The sequence below is a fragment of the Mercurialis annua genome, linkage group LG4, assembly GCF_937616625.2.
Source record: "Mercurialis annua linkage group LG4, ddMerAnnu1.2, whole genome shotgun sequence".
Classification (NCBI taxonomy): Eukaryota; Viridiplantae; Streptophyta; class Magnoliopsida; order Malpighiales; family Euphorbiaceae; genus Mercurialis; species Mercurialis annua.
The window spans coordinates 30,536,536-30,556,709 of NC_065573.1; the positions used below are offsets into that span (position 1 = coordinate 30,536,536).

Sequence of the window (20,174 nt, forward strand, 5' to 3'; positions counted from 1 at the left end):
GTGCAACCTTTAAGAAAAAACAATCCAACGTATTTATATCTACATTTAATATTTTATGTCAGTTTCAACATATTTGTACTGAATATCTTTATAATTGTTGTTCACGCTATCTGAAAGTACATGAGTGAATATAATTGGTTTTTTTCAAAAATTAAGAAAAACAATTATCAAATAAAACGAGTTTAATTTATATGAATCCGACTCACAAGTTCAACGAACGGGACTGCCTTTGCTCATAACAATAATTAAGCTCCACCAACCTCAATATAATTGAAGGGGGTCATGTACATAAATAAGAAGCAATAGCACCTTCTCCTCCACCATATAGGACCAAAGCAAAGTGACCCTCTTGTAGTTCAAAACAGCCAACAAATATAACTATCAAATCAGACCAAAAATTTATAGTAGATTGAGACTTAGATATATAAAATTATAAGAGTATTAGATTAAAATCATCCCCACTTGCAAATAATATCAAATATACTCAAAAAAAAAACTCATAATGGGTCCAAACACACCCTCTCCTCTCTCTATGAGAAAGAAAGTGACACAAGAACTAACCCTTATAATAGGGAGTCTCTTGTTTCTATATATACATTTTAATATAAAAAGAGTTTGGCTTAATATATAGTTTGACCTCTGAACTTGTACCCGTTTACCCATCTAACCCCTAAACTTAACGTCTCACCTATCGAACCTATGAACTTGTTAAATAATCCGATTTGACCCCTGAACTTGATAAATATGCAAATATTGAACCCTTCGTGTCCACCTGTCACTTGAAACGTTCTAGAAGAAATTGTGTACGGAGGGGTTCAATGTTTACGTATTTATCAAGTTTGGGGGTCAAATCGGATTATTTAATAAGTTCAGGGGTTCAATAGGTGAGACGTTAAGTTTGGAGGTTAGATGGGTAAAAGGGTACAAGTTCAGGGGTCAAACTATGTATTAAGCCAAAAGAGTTTCATATTGTTATGGATGTACACACATGTTCATCTGCACATGCATGCAGTGGCATCCCACCTCTCATGCTAACTGTCTTGCCAATGTCTATCCTTTCAAGTTTGTGATAAATTATAGTATTGATTTTTATTAAAACTTATTTAAAATGGTTTTAAAAAATTAATTTTAATAAAAATAAATAAGTTTAAGTACAAGTTGAATTATGATAAAACTAAGATTCATAATTTATAAATATGAACTTTGAAATTCGACAAATGTAGCCACCAATTTTTATGTTTTGGCAAATTAGAACGTCAACCTATTTTTCATTGGAAAAATACTGTCTTCATCTATATGTAAAATGTATATATTAATTGGTGGTTGGTCATCTAAATTGTTATTCATAAAGTTGTGACTTTGATTGGTAGCTTCCTCTTCATCTTTACTGTTGGAAAATGGACGATTTCGTCCTTTTCAGCTGTCCATCTGCAAATAATAAAATATTTAACTAATATAGCAATATATTATTAATCATAATGCTATTTAGTGTTTGAGTTAATTGCTTTCTCAAAAGCATTATTTTGTATAGTGCTAGCTATCAATAGATCAATTATGCAATTCCATTAATTTAAAAATTTAGTGGTCAAACTGAAATAAATTAAAGTTTTTATTAATTAAAATTAAATAATACAAAGATTAGTGACTCGAAACAATTTAATACCCGGAAAATGAGATTACCTATAAGTAGTGACAAGGTGGTGAAGGAAGATTGAAATTTCAAGCCTGGATAATTCTAGCCCGGGGCAAAGCCTCTGTCCTCCGCCAAAAGGTGTGAAGCCATTGTTAGCAGTAGCCTTCTGCAATTGTTTAACATTGTTAAAATCCAAATTTACATAATGCTGATAATATAGGAAATTTTCGATTTATTTTTGCTGATGCGGAAGTTGGAATTTTTGATGTATGTCCTACGTTTACATCAGTAAATTACATTAGAAGCTCGATATATAATTTGAATTCTCCAAAATTAAAATGGATGTTTGAAATTATTAAAATTAAAAGTCGCTATTTTTATTACAAAACAGGTTAAATTTATGAATAAATTGTACTGTTTTTTTTATATAAATAATTCTATAAATTGTTTGACATATAAAAGTGTTTACCTCCCATCTCCATGGATTGAATTGATAGGGATTTTCATAAATTTCTTTGTCCATGTGAACAGAAATAAATGATGCCAGGACACACCATCCTTGTGGAATCAAATTACCTGCAAAATCACTATTTCATGATCACCACGCAATTTTAAATTGAAAAACAAAACTTAACAGGACTTAAAGTTGATTATGACAATTTAAATTAGTTTTAAGAGGAGACATTTTATGAAGCACGTGAAATTTTGATTTTTGCCAATAAAAGCTTAGTGACTATGTTTGAAAATCTAGGAATTAATCATGTTTGGTCAATGATTATGTTAAAATTTCAATGTGTCTCCAGTTTGACTGTGCAAAGTCAATTCATAAAAGAAATAAAATCAACATAAGTTCATTTTAATTATAAAAAAATCATTTTGCCCTCTAAAGTTGACACGAAAAATCAATTAAAATCAAATTCATGATTTCGGTAAAGCATTCTTGACATTTTAGTTTATTATATCCCTTCAACTTGAAATTGACATGTATTTTTTTCGGTGACGAGGGAATCCCCGGCGGAGTCCGACAACCTGGATAAACTCTCGGGTAGGCTGGCCTCGGCACCTCCCACTTAATATGGGCTTTTAATAACTCATTCACAAATGCTTCCAATAAGTTTCATTTGTGGAATATGGGATTCGAACCCTGGTTTTTTTAAGTCCCATGCTTACTGTCCACACTTCTAACCAACTGAGCCAACCCATGGTGGGTAATTGATATGTACTTTTCCACCACTTCAACTCCAATTTATATATAATACTCTAATTATTTTCTGCCACCTCATATGAGGGAGGTAAAACAAGCCAAAATTCAAGTTTAAAGTGTTTTTTTAAGTCATGAAATTAACATTAATTGATTTTTTGTATCAAGTCTAAGGAGAAAAATAAATTTTAGATGGAGATGAAATACATTCCAACAAAAATGTTTTCTTTTTGGTAAAAATATTCATTCTATCGTATTTCGTTTAGTTTTCTCAAATAATCAATCAACCCTTTGGTTGAGGCCACAATTATAATTTTATCATGAATTTTTTATAAATTTATTCAATTTTATAGATTTTAAAATGTAAAAATTTAAGGAACCTAACAGTCTAACACAAATATCAAAAAACAAATCTAAAACAATTTATGAAAGTTATTTATACCACATGCACTTTTAGTAAGGCATAAAGTGGTATCATAGTTATACAATTTTCAAACAATTGCACATGATCCATACAAAAACATGCATAAAATATAGAGTGCATAAAAAGATTGAGCAAAAGTGTAAAAATACTTACCTTTAATTTCCACATCCTTGAGGGCTTTCCTCCAAACCCCATTAATAATATTTGCCATTCTAAGTGTTTCACTAATCACCTATAGTGTTACAAAAACAATAATAATTTAAGTGTGAACTCAAGAATTAAAAAAAAGGCTTAGATTCAAAGTTTGTATTCCTGTTCTGTTATATGAACAAAATCAGTAATACTTCAACGAGAGATTCTTAGGTAGACTCAGTCTACCACGTCATCCGTGAACTAACCTATCATATTATGACACGTCATTAAAATAATGGCACTATCGTAATTTTGTTTATTACTTATTTACACTTTTGAATAGTAAATTACGATAATGCCATTATTTTAATGACGTGTCATAATGTGATAGGTTTAGTCCACGGATGACGTGGTGGACTGAGTCTACCTAAGAATTTCTCTACTTCAACACGTCATTAAATGTGCAAAAAATCTAATTAATTAAATTATAGCATTGACTTTATTTTAGTGACAAAGTGAAATGTCACTGACTCTCTTCTCAAAAGTGTGTTAAAAATCAAACCGATAGCTAAATTTGTGAGTCTATCAGTTTCTAGTTCAGTTGGTTTAACCGGTTTATAATTGTCAATTTAACCTGGTGAATAAAAGTATATATAAAAAAATAGTTTAGACACAGTTCATGATGCAGCTGATAGTTTAAATGTCGGTGTAGACGGTTTAATCGCCAATTCAACCGGTTTAACCACATATTGAACTGATGATTGAATCCATTTTTTCTTGTCTAGTTCGGTTCATTCTGGTCAGCCTGAATTTCTGATTTTAGAATTAATCGGATCAAACAGTTATTCATTTTTTAATTCAACCGACCGACAATGCTTCAATATTTTAATCACTCCTTCACAGACGATATGATGAACTGAGTATATATAAATAATCCTGGTATGAGACTTACATTTTGAGTAAATGGCAAGGACATGTAGTCAGTCCAATTATAGTCATCACAAGAATCAATCTTCTGCCTCTTCAAAGCCATATTCTCCTCCTTCATACACAAATAATAAACATAATTAAATTTCATTTAAACTTTTAAGTAATGCCAGTCATGAAGACCACTGTAAATTAAACCACTCTTTAAGCACTACTGCTATACCTAAAGCTACTACTTTAGCAAAACTTCACAATAATTATTTTCCAACTACTTCTTTGCACTCAATTTTTAAAGGCACTCAACGTGGTTTCTATGATTATAACTAGTTTTTTAAAAACCGAACCGATAATCAGCCTTGGTGGTCATTTGGTTCATGATTTAATAGACTTAATCACCATTTTAATATAAAAGTAAACATATTTGTACAATGTGTATATAATTCTAATTAGCAAATGAAAAAATAAAAAATACTAAGATCACAATCTAACTAGTAAACATATTTTTACGATTCAATCACTGCAATAATTTTTATTTTTTTATGGTTATTCTGATTCAAAGATGTTGAATTATAATTTTTCAATTTTAAGGGATGAACCAAATTGGATTGACCTTCGAATTACAGCCAAATTGGTTGAACCGACTATCTGGTCTATTTCTTAAAACACTGATTATTTACAAAAAAGACAGTTAGTTGAAAGATTAAAAAGTTAAAAAAAAAATATAATCAGTATTTTAAAAATTGGACCGACTGCCGTGTCAATTGATATGATATTTCTAAGAATCAATTAAATTATAGACATAAAATACGGATAAATGTCACATAACTTTAAATTTGCCGGGAAAAAGGTAATTGGAAAATTAATTAAATTGTCTTAGAGAAATACGTAGTATTGATGATGATGTGACGAAAGCAATAGTGGTCTCAACACAAACAGACACAGAATTAATAGGTGGTCCTCACCCGACAGCCGTTCAATTCATAAAATCGTACGGCCAGGAAACGTCCACAGAATTTACATGGGCTCCATTTCCTTTTTACCCGTACTCACTACTCACGTGTGTCTAATGAAAACGACCTTTTTGAAAGGAAAAAAAAAGTCAAACTCTTAGCATCAAAAATATTCCTAGCCGTTTGATCTAAATGCTCTAGAATTAAGCAAAGTACGAAAAATATAAAAAAATAACTTTTCAATTCAGTACCTTACTTTTAACATACAGTTCATTCTAATCCATAAAATTAAAGAAGATCGTGAAAATTAGCAGAAAAAAGATAAGATAAAAAATTACCGTTAATTGTTTTAAAGCGACGGGGTAGTCACTTAGGAATTTGACAGCCAGAGTCATAGCCGTAGGTACAGTCTCTTCTCCTGGAATCATCATTTCGATGATATTGCTGCTGATGAAATCCGACGATGGGGATTGTTTGTGATCGTTCGCATCAACACCGTCACGTAAAAGTACATCAACTACATCATTAGGTATTGTATTTTCGTTAGATTTTTGCATGGCTGATTTTCTTTCTTCCACAATCTTTTTCACCATCTTTGTCAACTTGTCCTTTGCCTGTATCATTGTCAAACATGTAAACCATAATAGTAAAAAATTATTCCCATCCGTGCAAAAATAGATAAAAAAAAATTATTTAGAAGTTCATATCTTTTAGAAGGTAGAAAATAATGTTTCATATCCAAAATATTGAAAATTTGTCGAATATGATTGTATAAAATAATTTGGAAAATTTGATCTGTCAATTTTACAAATAATAACAAATAAATTCAATTTCAATTTAAAACTATATATATTTGGATACTTATTCCTACTTAAGCTATTATATTTCACACATTTTATCTATAGTGTCATAAAATGATAAAATAATATGTTTCTTTAAAGAAAAAATGTAAAACAAAATAAGAATTTTGATTGAGTAATGCATAATTTGGTTTACCTTCAAAGATTTATATAGTCTTGTCCCAGGGAGTTTGACTGGTAAACAGATTAATCCTTTGATGAACTCTTCAAATTCTCTCTTAAGGAACTCTAAATCATTGCCTGGACCAACACTCATTAATGCTTTCACCAAAACTTGAAAAGTAATCTGAGAAAAAAAAATTCACAAAACAAAAACTTTAATTAGTCAAAACATTATGATCACCGACAAGCAATAATTCAAATGGTATAAACGCAGGACAACAAACTGTTAAAATCGTGAATTTAATTCTTTTCACAAACGCTTTGCCTCTCGAATTATAAAAAAAATGATCATAGATTGATAAGTGCAATTAAATTCATTATTTTAAAAACTGAGTCAAAATTCAATCACCTATTAAACCACTTGAATAAAACTAAAAATATTTAAACTTTATATACATATAAAAATTTATATATGTACTATATATTAAACTCTTCAAACATTAAACGTAAAGGGTTATTTAGGTCACTAGATTGCGACTCGATCACTCAGTTAGTTTGAACAATTAGAAAATACTCTCTGTCTGTAGGATAATTATGAAAAATTGGTCATTTCAGACTCTAAATTTGTCCATATTTGTCCTTAATTAATCTAAAAATAAAAATATTGCCTTTAATTAATTAAAATAACTGAGAGTGAATTATTTAATCATAAATCACAAGTTATAACCAAATGTACGAAAGCCGGTCGATTTAGACAATTCAAATTCGGTCAAATCATATTTTTAATTTTTAAGATAAATCGAATTGGACTAGCGTTCCGTTTTATGGCGGAACCGGCCGGTCTAGTCCAATTCTTAAAACACCAATTAAAATAGAGGGAGAGATGAAATAGACCTTTTTGGTTTCATCTTGAATGTAAACAAAGTGCATGTGGTGCCATGAATCCAAAGTGAGTTTGACAGAGATTTCAATATCTCTGGTGATGGTAGCTTTGAGCTGTGGCGATCTCAGGAATCCCCCAAGAACCGCATGAAGTTTCTTCTGCGGACTTCCATTCATTTGCAGAATAGAAAATTCTCCAAGTAACTCCCGTATTGACTTGGGATAAGCAGGAATAAACACATTTCCTTGGTTCTGTAATACCACTTTGTTCACTTCTGCATCGGTTGATATTATAATTGGTGTTCCTAATATATGTGTTTTAAACACCTTCCCGTATCTGAAACATACACAACTATCATTCACCAATCAAAATCATTGTATTAAAGCTCTGATCAAAAAATTATGTTGTTTTACCATCGGTTCAGCCAGTTAAATAAAAAATAATTAAATTTATATAAAATATAGGATATATTTTTTCTAGAACTAGCTTAGAAGTATAAAACTTTAAACACATGTTGTAGCTAAAAGAATAGATTGAGAAATTAATGCATTGATCATTTTAACTACCAAATAGAGATTCATACAGATAAATGAGTTATAATTTAAATGGTATAAGCGCTGGACAACAAATTATTAGGTCTTGGGTCAATTTTTCCTACAAGCGCTCTTAGAAAAAAATCATACAGTTTTTACAGTTCAATAGTTCCGATTTTTATAGTTTTTTCCGATTCAAAAAAGATGAAACGAAGTTTTATTTATTTTTAAAATCAATGGACCGACTTTTCGATCAAACTGGTGGTACCGGCGGGTCCGATTCGGTTCTAGAAACACTAGTCACATGTTTGTGTTTTTGTATTTACTACCTGATTTGACAGTGTAAATTGGAAGGGAGATAGGGAATAGGATGAGAAGAAAAAGGAAATGGTGAGGATGGAGAAACAAGACATAGCAGTAGGGATGTGGTTACTCACTGCACAAGCAATACTGCAATCCTATACTTGCAGTCTCTAAAAGTTTTTACCCTTTTTCCTGTCCTTTTTTATTGTTTTGCTAAATCTTTGCTTTCTTTTGTCACATCCATTAATTCTTCAATTTTTGATTTTAAATCTTTTCTATATTTTGGTTTTATTTTCAGAATGTAGATCTTTAATGAGTTAGGTTTGACAAATTACTACTTTCTTTTATTTTTAATGTTTTATATAACTGAAACTAGTGTCGGGACGGAGATTTGTTTTCAGTTTAAGCTAATTTTTTATTTCATCTATATTTTTTCGATAGCGAGTTTAAACTCCACCTTATCTAAAATTTTCTATAAATTTATCTCTATTTTTTAAAAAGAATTGGGACCCAGCTAGCCCACCCGAGCTTAAGGGTGGCTCCGCCACTGAGTGAAATCCCTTATAAGGGGGATTTTTAGTTAAAAAAAAGACTAAAATGTGAGAAAAGAAATATACAATTTTTAAAATTCATAAGGCAAACAATACCTCGAACTATCATAGTAATAGAAAATAAAAAAAATCAATTATTAATTAATTATTTTTCCAACCAAAATTCCAAACACTAACTACCATTAGCACCTATTCTGACTAACCATTTGCCAAACCACCACGGCCTAAACATACCTATATCACGTAAAGCATAATAATCATAAAAGATGGGGTCTTATATGAAATACAAAATAAATGTTGGCAAAACTTGAGATACATCCATAAACTTTTGATAGAATAATCTTTATATCCATGGAACTTAGTTTGATACAATCAGACCTTTAAACTTATAAAAGCATTACGAATTTTCTAAGGATATATAAACAGAGCTACTATGAAAGGCATATTTACACCAGTTTTAAGGATTAAATTGATGTATAAGATGCACATAAAAAATAATTATCAAAATAAAAATAATTATTAATTTTTTTACAACTTCAAATACAATGACATGTAATTTTATTTTATTGAAAATAAATTATACATTGCTTATTATTTTATAAATAATAATAACCCTATTTAAATATTTCTGTTATAAAAACAGTGATTTGTATTGATTTTGTAAGTTTAAAGGTGAGGTTGCACCAAATAAAAATTTAAGTATAGAAACATGATTTGGAAAAAGTTCAAGTATGTATCTGCATCTTTTTCCTAAAATGTTCATAAACAATAGAAAATTTGCAACAAGCATGTGATTATGTTCTCTTATTTCAAGTAAAAGGAGAACATAATCAAGAACGTCACTGTGTAAACAATATAATAACCCTAAAAAATCAAATCAATTGAGAATACAAACTAATTAATCGTAAAACCTTAAACTTAATTATGATTATGTTTATTTTTTATGCATGTCTAGATCTAAATATCTACTCCCTCTGTCTCAATAGAGTTGTCCATTTTGCTTTTATTACACAGTTTAAGAAAAGCAATTATTATTATGAATTTTATAAAATTTTCCTTACTTTTTTTGTCATACCCCTATATAATATAGGGTTCACTTACAAGTTACAATTTACTCTTTAGGATTTTAAATAGGGGTAATATAGAAAAATTAGGTGTAAAAGTTAGTTACTTTTTGAAAGTGGACAAGAGTTTTGGGACAAAAAAATTTCTCAAAGTGGACAACTCTATTGGGACGGAGGGAGTAATAATTTTTGTGGAATTGTTTTTCAAATGTTTCTCATTATTTTAGATTAAAGACTGGTAGTAATCATTACAACAACACTGCATAAAGAAAGATATATGATCACCATGATCATTAATCAGAAACTAGCAAATTTATAGATTTATTTCCTATTTAATAAAACTATGTAGAGCTAGAAAATCTTGTTAGGTATGCAAAACTGTCGGCATTCTTGTAATAAACTGCAAATGATGATTTATAGAGAGAAAAAAATACTACATACTATGCTGCAAGAAACACCTTCAGAAAGCTGCATTTTTTCGTTTCCGAAACGTTTTCGTATCCGTAACTCATACAAAACGATTCGGGCAGTTTCGATAATTTGCATATCACATGATATAAACAAAAAAAATATAAAGAAAATGATGATGATAATGAAAAAAGTTACTCACAAAGATTTTCTTTTGTCCATGAAACTAACAGGTTGAGAAGTGTAACCAGAAGAAATGAACGCCAAAGTTTCACCAAGAAAAGGCCAACCCAAGTTTCCTTTAGGTACCTTAACTTTGTTATTCATCATCACCATCCTCTTGAAGTTGTAATAATAGCAACACCATCCAATAACAAAACCCATCAAAACCCAAAAACACAGAACAAAATCCATAATCATTTGAAGGAAAGAAAAATGAGAAATCAGAAAACCCTAGCTAGTTGTAAAAGCAACAACACATGTACATATATAGGTCAACCTCTAAAAATGCATGCAACATAAAGAATATGAAAGAGAGGGTAAAAGAAATGAATAATTTGTCCTTTGAAGAGAAATAATGGAAAAGAATGAGAGATTGGGAGAAGTGTAGAGGTAGAGAGGGGAGATTTGGGAGATCTAGAGGTTGTAACTATCATTTAATGAGGTTGCCCATATTGGCTGCACCCAATATCATACAATCTCATTCAGTGTTGTCAAAACCAGGTGTGGCCCCGGTTTACGGTTTAACCGGTATATGGTTCAATCGGCTTGTGATTCAACCAATTCATAATCAATTACTGCTTAAATAAAAAAAAATGTGTAATACAAATTTGAATATCTTTTCGACTAATTTCAAGCACCACTTAAAGTTAAAAATTATTTTGACCAATATAAATTTAGTAGGATATATTTTTTAATAAATAAAAAAAGGAGAGCATTTATGGGAGAAATAGAGCCCATGAGTCATGACCTCGTATAATAGCTATCTGGTATATTATTTGAGATATAATCCGTAGGTAGAATAATATAATTTTTAAAAAATATCCTTGGCAAATCATATTTTTAGTAAATAGCTGAAGATAGATAAGTCAATTTAATTATATTTTTATTGTTGAGTATAATATCAGCCGGGATATATTTTGAAGTTCAGCTAAGTCAGTTTAATTTTACTTTTTTTGTTGAATATAATATTAGTTAGAATATATTTTGAAAGAGGAAGCAATATTTTATTTATATTATATATTTAGAATTGAGATTCAAAATAAAATAATTTTAATTTTTTTGCAAGTGAAAAAATTTATGACTAAATGTTCGTGGTGTTGCAAGTCATATACTATATATGAAAGTTTATAATAAATGTCAAAATTTAATGAAACAATTTTAGTTTATTTATTATGTATCTGATAGGTAAATGACTTTGTCTAAAAATGAATAACAATAAAATCGTACAATTGCTATAAACTTATTCTATTGTTATAATATTATATAATTACAAATTTTTAATATTTTCTAATTTTTATGGATCCTACTATATAAAATTCATTGACTTGACATTTGCATTGTATGTATAAATTTTCTTAAAATAATATGATAGGTCTTATATATATGAATTTTTATGTTTAAGAAAAAATTAAAAATTATAATAAAATCTAGTAAAATCGGCTGTTTTATGGTCAATAGGTTCGATTATTCACTAGTATGTATAACTTTTTTTATTTTAAAATAGTGCATAGGAAATTTGATTTTAGGGAACAATTTGGACTGACCTAATTTTCGGCCAAACCGGGCGGTTGAGCCGGCTCTTGTCCAATTCTTAAAACACTGACCTCATTCATTTTTGTCTTGACTCTATTTTAGATGGATAGGTTTAATCCTCTACCCTCTATCATGCCCCCTCAATCATTTAGAATTTGTAATACCTGGCATTTCCTAATCTGCTTCTAAATCCTCTGAAATACTTAATATTTATTAAAATATATTTATATATATAAATTTCTTATAAATCTCTCAACTATTATAATGATTATTATACTTATTATTTATATAATCATTTTTTTTTCAAAGGCAGTGGTAATATAAATGAAAACAGGTATACAAACATCAGTTTACAACATTACAAGTAGAAAAGGAAAAAACGGTTAAACGAGGTTGCTAAGTTATTATACTTATTATTTATATAATCATATTCTACCTTTGTTAGTGCTTGATATAATACTTATTAAGAATTGTTTAGGATAAGTGAAATTCCAAACTATATTCCTTTGAATGATGCATTAAAGCAAATCTAATTAAAAGACAATAAAAGTACAAAGATGAACCTATCCTAAATGAGAAATTTTTAAATAGGCCTAGTTTACCACGTCATCCGTAAATTAAGCAACTCACAATACAACACCTCATTAAAATGATGGTAAAATTAAAATACATTTTGTTGCACAAATTATTATGATATTGTCATCATTTTAATGAGGTGTTTTATTGTGAGTGGTTTAATCAACTCTCAATAGTCATGTCTTCACCTTCTTCGACAAGTAACAGATGTTGACGTTTTATTTTGTTGTAAAAGTTTCGCAACAAACTTTTAACAAAAGATTAGAACTATGTAAGAGATTTGATATAGTGTTTTAAAAATCGGACCGAATCAGACGGTCAAACTGAAAATCCGCTTATGGTTCGGTTCGAAAACTGGAAAAATACTGGTATTGCGGTTGGACCAGATCAAACTAGAATCCATACTGAACCGGTAGCTAAACTGATGGTTGAGCCGGTAAACCACTTATCGAACCAGACAACGAGAATTAACTGCTAAATACCTAAAAATCGTCCCTAATTTTTTTTTTAATTTCACTCAACCGGTCAAAATGGCGATTAAATTGGTTAAATTAAGAATTGTTGGCTTCACCAGTTTGGTCACCATTTTAAATTTAAAACATTGATTGGATGTTACATTCATGATTGAGAAATTATGAGAAATGAGTGTTATACTTGAGATTGGAAAAGTGTAAGAAAAGAGTATTTACAACGTTTTGAGGCTTTCATAAACGCCAGTATAATTGATAATGGTGCCAATTTAGGGATTACCAGAAATGTTATGATTGATAAAAGGTTAATGTCATAAAAATTTATCAATTTACCAATTTTTTTATTTTACTCACGCTTTTTAAAAATATCATATTTATACATTAATTTTTATTTTTTTTTTCAAATCAATACACAGAGGTGTAATTTGCAGAGGCAACACTCGTTTTCCGATGTAATTTGATGAGGTAGAAGTTATTTTTCGGCATAGCAAATTACACTTGATTATGCTCTGTGTATGGATTTAGAAAAAAAACAAAAATTGCTATTTTTATATGGCACTTTTTTAAAATTATCAAAAAAAATGTATGATACATTTTAAAATATATGATTAAATTGTTGGTGAATTTCTATAATATTAACTCCCAAATAAAATTTTGTTGGTTTAACGATCAACATAACCGTAAAAGTATGACAAGATACATGATTCTAGCATTTACGTAAAGAACCTATTATATACGAGTTTTACACCAGCCAACAAAAATTTAAAATGGCCCACTACTCAAAATTAAATAAAAATCTGAGTTGTTGAGTGCAATATTTATAATTTGTAATAAAAATTCGGAGTAGTACCATCCTCAAATTGGTCCCTTATTTTATCACTAGATAAATCGATTACCCTTGTCAATTATACAAGCGGAAGGACCATTTTATGAGTTCTTGTTTAATTATGCAGAATTCTCGAGTGCAGTGAGATTCAACATCTCAATGTTCATTATTGATGAAATGGTTGGAGAACTTTAGAGTCATTAAATACAAATTGTAGGATATGCATCCGTCTCGATATATTTTTTAACCTTTAAACTTTACCACTTTATTATCTATAATCTATAATTTTTATTAAACCTCTTAATTCTCAATTTTGTTTTATTTAAACCCTTAGCTTTAATTTTTTTGCAAATTTAACTCTTTTTTGTCCAGCATGGTAAAACGGGTGTATTCAAACGTTTTGTAAAGTGTGAAGAATAACTAAAACGCATATATTAACTAAAATCAAAGTATAGTGTGATTTATAATCTTAACCATTATCAAACTATATGTGGCAAACGCATGTGGCTCTCCTGCAGTCGTTATGTGCAAAAAATGGTCGGAAAACAAAAATAAGCTACAAATTGTAAAAATAGAAAAGGTTGAGATTTGTTTCGCAATATTTTTGAACATTGAGATTAAATCGCGATATAAATATTTTGCCAATACTCCATAAAAAAAATAATTGTTTCAAATCAAGTTGAATTGAATCAATTAATTCAATTTGCATTTTTGGTTCGATTCAATTTTTCAAGTTCGATTTATACCAAAAATAATCGAGTCAAATTAGAATTTATTTTAAAAATAAATAAATTAAACCAGACAAAAATTCAATTTTACACAATTATTTGATTTAGTTCAATTTTTCACAATCGTAGTTAGGATCGAGTGTCGAGAGTTCGAGATTCCACTTCCAGAATTGGATTTTTATAGTTGCAGATCTAGGGTAGGAATTCGAATCCATTATTAGAATCAACATGTAGTGTCAGTGACGGAGCTGATTGAAGACATAAATTTCTTTAAAAATAATCGATTATAAATTCCGCCTTGGTTGGTATGAAGAAATCATCAAACTAAATTTGTTCTCTTACGATTTTTCCTCCAACAATATTGACTGGGTACATCCTGTTTAGAGTCGCAGGTCGGAATTTAAGTTTCGTGATTCAAAGTCTGAATCAGTATAAGGGTTGGAATCCAAAGTCACAATTCTGATTTATACCGAAACCCATTTTTTAAGGGAAGAATAGACATTCTCCAATTTCATAAAAAAATGTAATTGCATAAATTTATGGAATTAATAGTCTTTAAAACATATATGCTTTCTTTGAAGCAAAAATACTAATTTTATATAAAATAGTTATTTTATTTCATCTTCCATCTCCACTCATTCAAAACAAACCTATAAATCTTAATTTTAATTTTAATGATAATTGGCCTTGCAAACAATAGATAATTAACACCAAAATTGTCTTTTTGAATTATCAAATTATCAAATGTATGATTTTGAAACAACCTAAGGAGATTAATTGACCAAACACTTGGAGTATCTTACTAGAGCCCTTAAGTTGAGTAATTCTGATTTCAAATTTCATCATGGTTGTAAAGACCTTAAAATTAATGATTTGATGTTTACTGATGGCCTCCTTTTCTGCTATGGTGATGAAAAATGTGTTCTTTGTATGATGGATAAGCTTGATGAGTTTAAAAGAATTTCAGAGTTTCAAATTAATGCTTCTAAAAGAATTTCACGGTTTCAAGTTAAGTGGACAATAATAACAAAATACAAATTATCAATTAATCAGACATGGACTTTATATAGAGAAAACCATCCTATTGTCAACTGGTACAAGATAATTTGGGATAAGAGTTCTATTTCCAGGTACAATTTTATCCTCTGGCTTGTTTTGAAAAAGAGAGCTAGAACTACAAATAAGCTGAAAAGTTGGGGAGTTATTGATAATGATAATTATGTTTTGTATGCTGATGGTATAGAAACTATAGAACATGAAAGTTTTTGCTGATGAGAATCAAACAGCTGAGACGGTGATGAAGAAGACCAAGACAGTGTTAATTGACAAGATTAGTACTAACAAAGACTCTAGACAAGGAAATTCCAGTTTGAAGTTTCAGCCAGAAATAGTAATTCAAATGCATGAACTGTAGATTGCTAAATTTACACATACAAAAATTGTGGATGGAAAAGCTTAATCACTAGAATCTAAAGCTAAATACAAAAAGAAAATATATAGCACCTGTAAGCTGCTCCACAATTTCAGATACTCGGGCCAGAAACACGGTTCTCTCGCTTCAATCGTCTTCATTGAATCAGTCCTATTCAAACAAATACCAGTATAAATGCAATTTTAAGACGTTATAAATACCGGGTTGACAAAAAGCGGGGCTTGTATCAGTTTGCACATGCAACAGCTTCTTGTTCTGCATTGTTGTGAAACAAGCTCAATTTAGTGATGGCAAGTGCCTCTCCAAACAATGATGCCCGTGTAGATTTCATAATTCGAACTTCCACATAGTCACCAATTACAGGATTCCGTTCATTACGCAAATCCTCACTTCTATTTGGCACTGGCCGATTAATAAAGATAACTCTGTGGCCTCTATCACTCTTACCAATAAGTTCTGTATCTGGAGCTCTTTTGTTGGGCCCTTCGACTAACACGAGTTGGATACTACCGATCTGGGAGTCATAACACTGACCAGTACTCTCTCGAAAAGCCTCGATAAGTTCAGTAAGCCTCCTCTGCTTAACATCCTCAGTAACATCATCCGTGTAGTTCCTGTGAGCATGTGTTTTCTCCCTCATGCTATATGCAAACATATATGCCATATCATAACCTACAGTCTTGACGAGACTTAGTGTGCTTTCATGATCCTCCTCTGTTTCTCCGCAGAAACCTGTAAAAACGAATCAAACTATTACAAGCATAGCATTAAATCAGACCGATCCAAATTCACATGAACTGTAAATAGCATATTGGGGTGCAATGCTCAACTCTTAAGTATCATCTAAAATCCAAATCTGAAATTCAAACGAAAGACAAGTCAACAAAGGTAAGGTAATGAATAAATAATGGAAGGCTTTTGAGACTCACGCAAGATCTTTTAGCTTCTCATCTTCTAACAAACAATTTGTTCATTAAATTAGTTGCATTTTAACATATTTACTCCTAATGATTCTAAGAATCAAACCCAAATATTATTGAACTTAAAAAAATTTAGCCTCTGAACAAATTAACTTACTAATTAACTTGGCATGCACTAATTTTCTTTCACAGATAAATTATGATCAGCATGTAAATATTTATTCCCCTAGAAAAGGTGCATAAACTTATCCGGAAGAGGCATGAAAGTTTAAATGGCAACAACATGTGGTACAAAGACATGGATGCCATATATTCCAAAGATATATCATTAATCAGTTTCCATTAGACCTTGAAATATAGTTTAAAGGGGCCAAAACAATAAATTGAAATTAGTTATATCTGGTCACTGTAAATTTACTAATCTCCATTATATGAAAAGATAAAAAAATCAGAGAGATGATATGTGTATACATAATAGCTTGAACTATTATTTTGGGCCGTAAAATATGACATATAAGCACCGCATATATATGTTGAAAGCCCTTTCAGCTAAATGTTTATAAGACAGGAATTAATATCTAGCTATCAAGAATACAAGTAACAAGAAGCACAGTTTCCAGTTGTAAAGCAAACAATAATTCTTCAATTTTAGGAGTCCTTACCGCATATGAAATCACTGGTTATCCCAACATCTGGCATGATCCTTTTGATCTTTTGCCAGAGTTCTAAGTATGCCTCCCTCGTATATCCTCGACGCATTCTCTCGAGAACTGTGCTGCTCCCACTTTGTGCAGGTAAATGAATAGATTTGCAGATATTATATCTATCTCGCATTATGTACAATAAGTCATCTGGGAAATCTTTAGGGTGTGGCGAAGTGTATCTGAATCGCATCTCAGGAAACTCAGTGGAGAGTCGATCCAAGAGATCAGAAAAACGTAAGCCCACCTTCTTCACCTTGCACCTGCTGGAAAAGCCTTCACTCAATTCCCAAATTGATCCTGGTTCAACTTCACTTTCTTCAGATGCATTATTATAGCTGTTCACATTCTGGCCAAGAAGAGTTACTTCCTTCACGCCTTCTTTCCATAATTCTGCCACCTCCTTCACAATTGAATCCACAGGACGTGATCGCTCTCTGCCTCTAGTAAAAGGAACAATGCAAAACGAGCACATATTATTGCAACCCCTCATAACCGAGACAAAGGCACTAATAGAATTTTTCGAGATCCTAACTGGACAGATATCCGCATAAGTCTCTTCAAGTGAAAGAAGAGTATTAATCCCCTTCTGCCCGTAGTCTACATCAGCCAGTAAACGCGGCAAATCTCTGTAAGCATCAGGTCCACAAACCACATCAACCATCTTATCCGCGTCAAGTATCTTCTCTTTTAACCTCTCAGCCATACAACCCAACACAACCACCTTCGGAGGAGAAAGAGACTGCGACCTCCCAATAGCAACATTACTCTTCCAATGTCTCTTTAGGAACCAAAAATAATTAAGCCGCTGCCACACTCTCTGCTCCGCATTGTCCCTAATAGCACAAGTATTAATGAATATAATCTCAGCACTTTCCGGGTCCTCCACAACTTCCTTATATCCAGCATCCTTCATAATCGACAAAACAACCTCCATATCACTGATATTCATTTGACATCCATACGTCTCGTGATAAATCCGCCCTCTCGGAGGTTTTTCAGTATCCGGAGAAACTTCTAAAGCTGGAGTAATGCTAGACAGAGAACAAAATAGAACACGATAATTCAGTTTGAACATATAGGGCCTCAAAATTTGTATAATAGTGTTGCAAATGATAACATTTTTAAACAAAATCTGCTAATATAAATCAAAACCCATAAACTAATATGAAATCTTTTAATGAAAAAGGCAAATAAGCGCCACTATTAGTTAAACTTACAGGGGTTCTGTTTGGGAAGCAGAGAGCGCAGCAGCTTGAGAAACAAAGTGTTGAAGAGAAGGACTATCTTTAGTGTAAAATGAAGGGTGATTTAATTGCGAAAACGTTCTTGAAACAGTGAGGGAAAAGGTGGTGTTTCTGTTGAGAGGGAGCTTCTTGAAATGGCGATGGCAGTTACAGGAAGAGTGGGCAATTGGGTTGCCGGAGAAGAATCTGATGCCGTAAAAGAACCTTCGGCTTTGAAGGGCTGAGAGAGATGAAGGGAGTGAAGACGCCATTGGAAGAGAAGAAGAGATGTAGTTTGAGGTTTAAAGATTTTTTGTTGTGGTCTTCATTTGGAAACTCGTTCGTCTGAGCTCACTAATTTTTGGTTGCCCAAGATAGGGATCACGCTATGCATTTCTGTAACAATGTGAAACGGGTCCTTAAACTTGTTTCTCAATAATCAATTAACTCATTTCCAACCATTTTGATGAATAAATACAATACTTTTTTTTTATTTTAAATCAATTAAGAATATAATTGAATCGTTATGTTCAATCCACTTATTTATATTGTACAATTTTATTCGTAATTTATCTAAAAAGTTAGAGAAATAATTTTATTGTTAATTGATATTAAATGCGATCAACTTATTTTGAGGATTTGGAGATTTACTTGTGATCGAAGAAAAAAAATTTAAAAATTTAATTTTCACATCGCAAATTAATTTTATAATCATTTTATGTAACTGTTATAGAGTAAAAGGTGCTAATTGACGTGTAACAAATGCGAGCTTCTGTTAACAAAAGTTAACACCTCGTTAAAAAGAGGGGTTTCCTATATTTTTTTTAAGAATAAATTATTTTGAGGTTTTTGAGATATATTATAATTAACAATTTGATATTTCTTGTTTCAAAAGTCTACTTAATAGTCAATCAGTTTCAATTTCATTAATTATTAGGCCCCTCCATTAATTTCAATTTACTTTCAAACGATTTGATATCCCACCTTTAATTTCTTGAACGGTTTGATCCTCACTTTTAATTTTATTAAACGATTTGATACCTCACTTTTAAACAATTTGCTACCTCAGTTTCAGTTTCATTAAACGATTTAGTCTCTCAAATTAACGGAAGAGTCCCTTAGTAAACAGAATTAAAACTGAGGGACCATTATATAAACTTTTGAAATAAGAGTTACCAAACTGTTAATATGGTATACCTCAGGGACCGCAACATAATTTGCTATTTTTTTAAAGAATTCAAATTTTAAATTATTTTTTTAGATATTAAGGGTATATTTTAGCCTCACTAACAAATATTAGGGTCAATATTTACCCTTTTTTTTTATATCTAACTGTACCGGACAACATACTGGTTTTCAGCAGTGGTTTTAAAACCGAATCGGTGACCAAACCAGTGTGGCCACCGGTTTGCGGTTCAATCGATTTAACCGCTGGTTGAACCGGTTTAGTAAAATTTAAAATGAAAAAAATTTAATACAAACTAATACTCCCTATCAAAATGTATCAGTAGTTTTTCACATGCATAAATTGATTGTTTGCCTCCTAGAGTAAGAAATTGCCAAAAAAAA

General features: G+C 30.7%; 2 protein-coding genes across 3 annotated transcripts; both read right to left on the bottom strand.

Moving 5' to 3' along the window:
* Positions 1 to 1,163: 1,163 nt before the first annotated feature.
* LOC126676229 (3-epi-6-deoxocathasterone 23-monooxygenase CYP90C1) lies at positions 1,164 to 10,628 on the bottom strand. 2 transcript variants are annotated; one of them, XM_050370390.2, is made up of 9 exons: positions 10,174 to 10,628; positions 7,124 to 7,463; positions 6,264 to 6,413; positions 5,606 to 5,881; positions 4,343 to 4,432; positions 3,412 to 3,490; positions 2,103 to 2,209; positions 1,681 to 1,799; positions 1,164 to 1,428 (listed from the first exon to the last, which is right to left on the bottom strand). In XM_050370390.2, the coding sequence occupies exons 1-9, from the start codon at positions 10,389 to 10,391 to the stop codon at positions 1,344 to 1,346; spliced, it is 1,464 nt and encodes a 487-aa protein (XP_050226347.1). In that variant the 5' UTR covers positions 10,392 to 10,628; the 3' UTR covers positions 1,164 to 1,343. The 2 variants fall into 2 exon arrangements, with proteins under 2 accessions (XP_050226347.1, XP_050226348.1); XM_050370391.2 differs by having other exon boundaries at positions 7,124 to 7,448; positions 10,174 to 10,627.
* A 4,996-nt stretch (positions 10,629 to 15,624) lies between these two features.
* On the bottom strand, positions 15,625 to 19,006 carry LOC126677706 (CDK5RAP1-like protein). The gene is made up of 3 exons (XM_050372470.1): positions 18,600 to 19,006; positions 17,341 to 18,413; positions 15,625 to 16,490 (listed from the first exon to the last, which is right to left on the bottom strand). The coding sequence occupies exons 1-3, from the start codon at positions 18,875 to 18,877 to the stop codon at positions 15,985 to 15,987; spliced, it is 1,857 nt and encodes a 618-aa protein (XP_050228427.1). The 5' UTR covers positions 18,878 to 19,006; the 3' UTR covers positions 15,625 to 15,984.
* Positions 19,007 to 20,174: the final 1,168 nt, after the last annotated feature.

Excerpts from the sequence above, each read along its gene's own strand:
- LOC126677706 (XM_050372470.1), bottom strand. The coding sequence starts at position 18,877 with ATGGCGTCTTCACTCCCTTCATCTCTCTCAGCCCTTCAAAGCCGAAGG. Across the intron at positions 18,414-18,599 it reads GCTTCCCAAACAGAACCCCT|CATTACTCCAGCTTTAGAAG; the intron begins GTAAGTTTAACT and ends TTCTCTGTCTAG. Across the intron at positions 16,491-17,340 it reads AACCAGTGATTTCATATGCG|GTTTCTGCGGAGAAACAGAG; the intron begins GTAAGGACTCCT and ends TCGTTTTTACAG.
- LOC126676229 (XM_050370390.2), bottom strand. The coding sequence starts at position 10,391 with ATGATTATGGATTTTGTTCTGTGTTTTTGGGTTTTGATGGGTTTTGTT. Across the intron at positions 5,882-6,263 it reads GACTATATAAATCTTTGAAG|GCAAAGGACAAGTTGACAAA; the intron begins GTAAACCAAATT and ends ACAATGATACAG. Across the intron at positions 3,491-4,342 it reads CCTTGCCATTTACTCAAAAT|GTGATTAGTGAAACACTTAG; the intron begins GTAAGTCTCATA and ends GTAACACTATAG.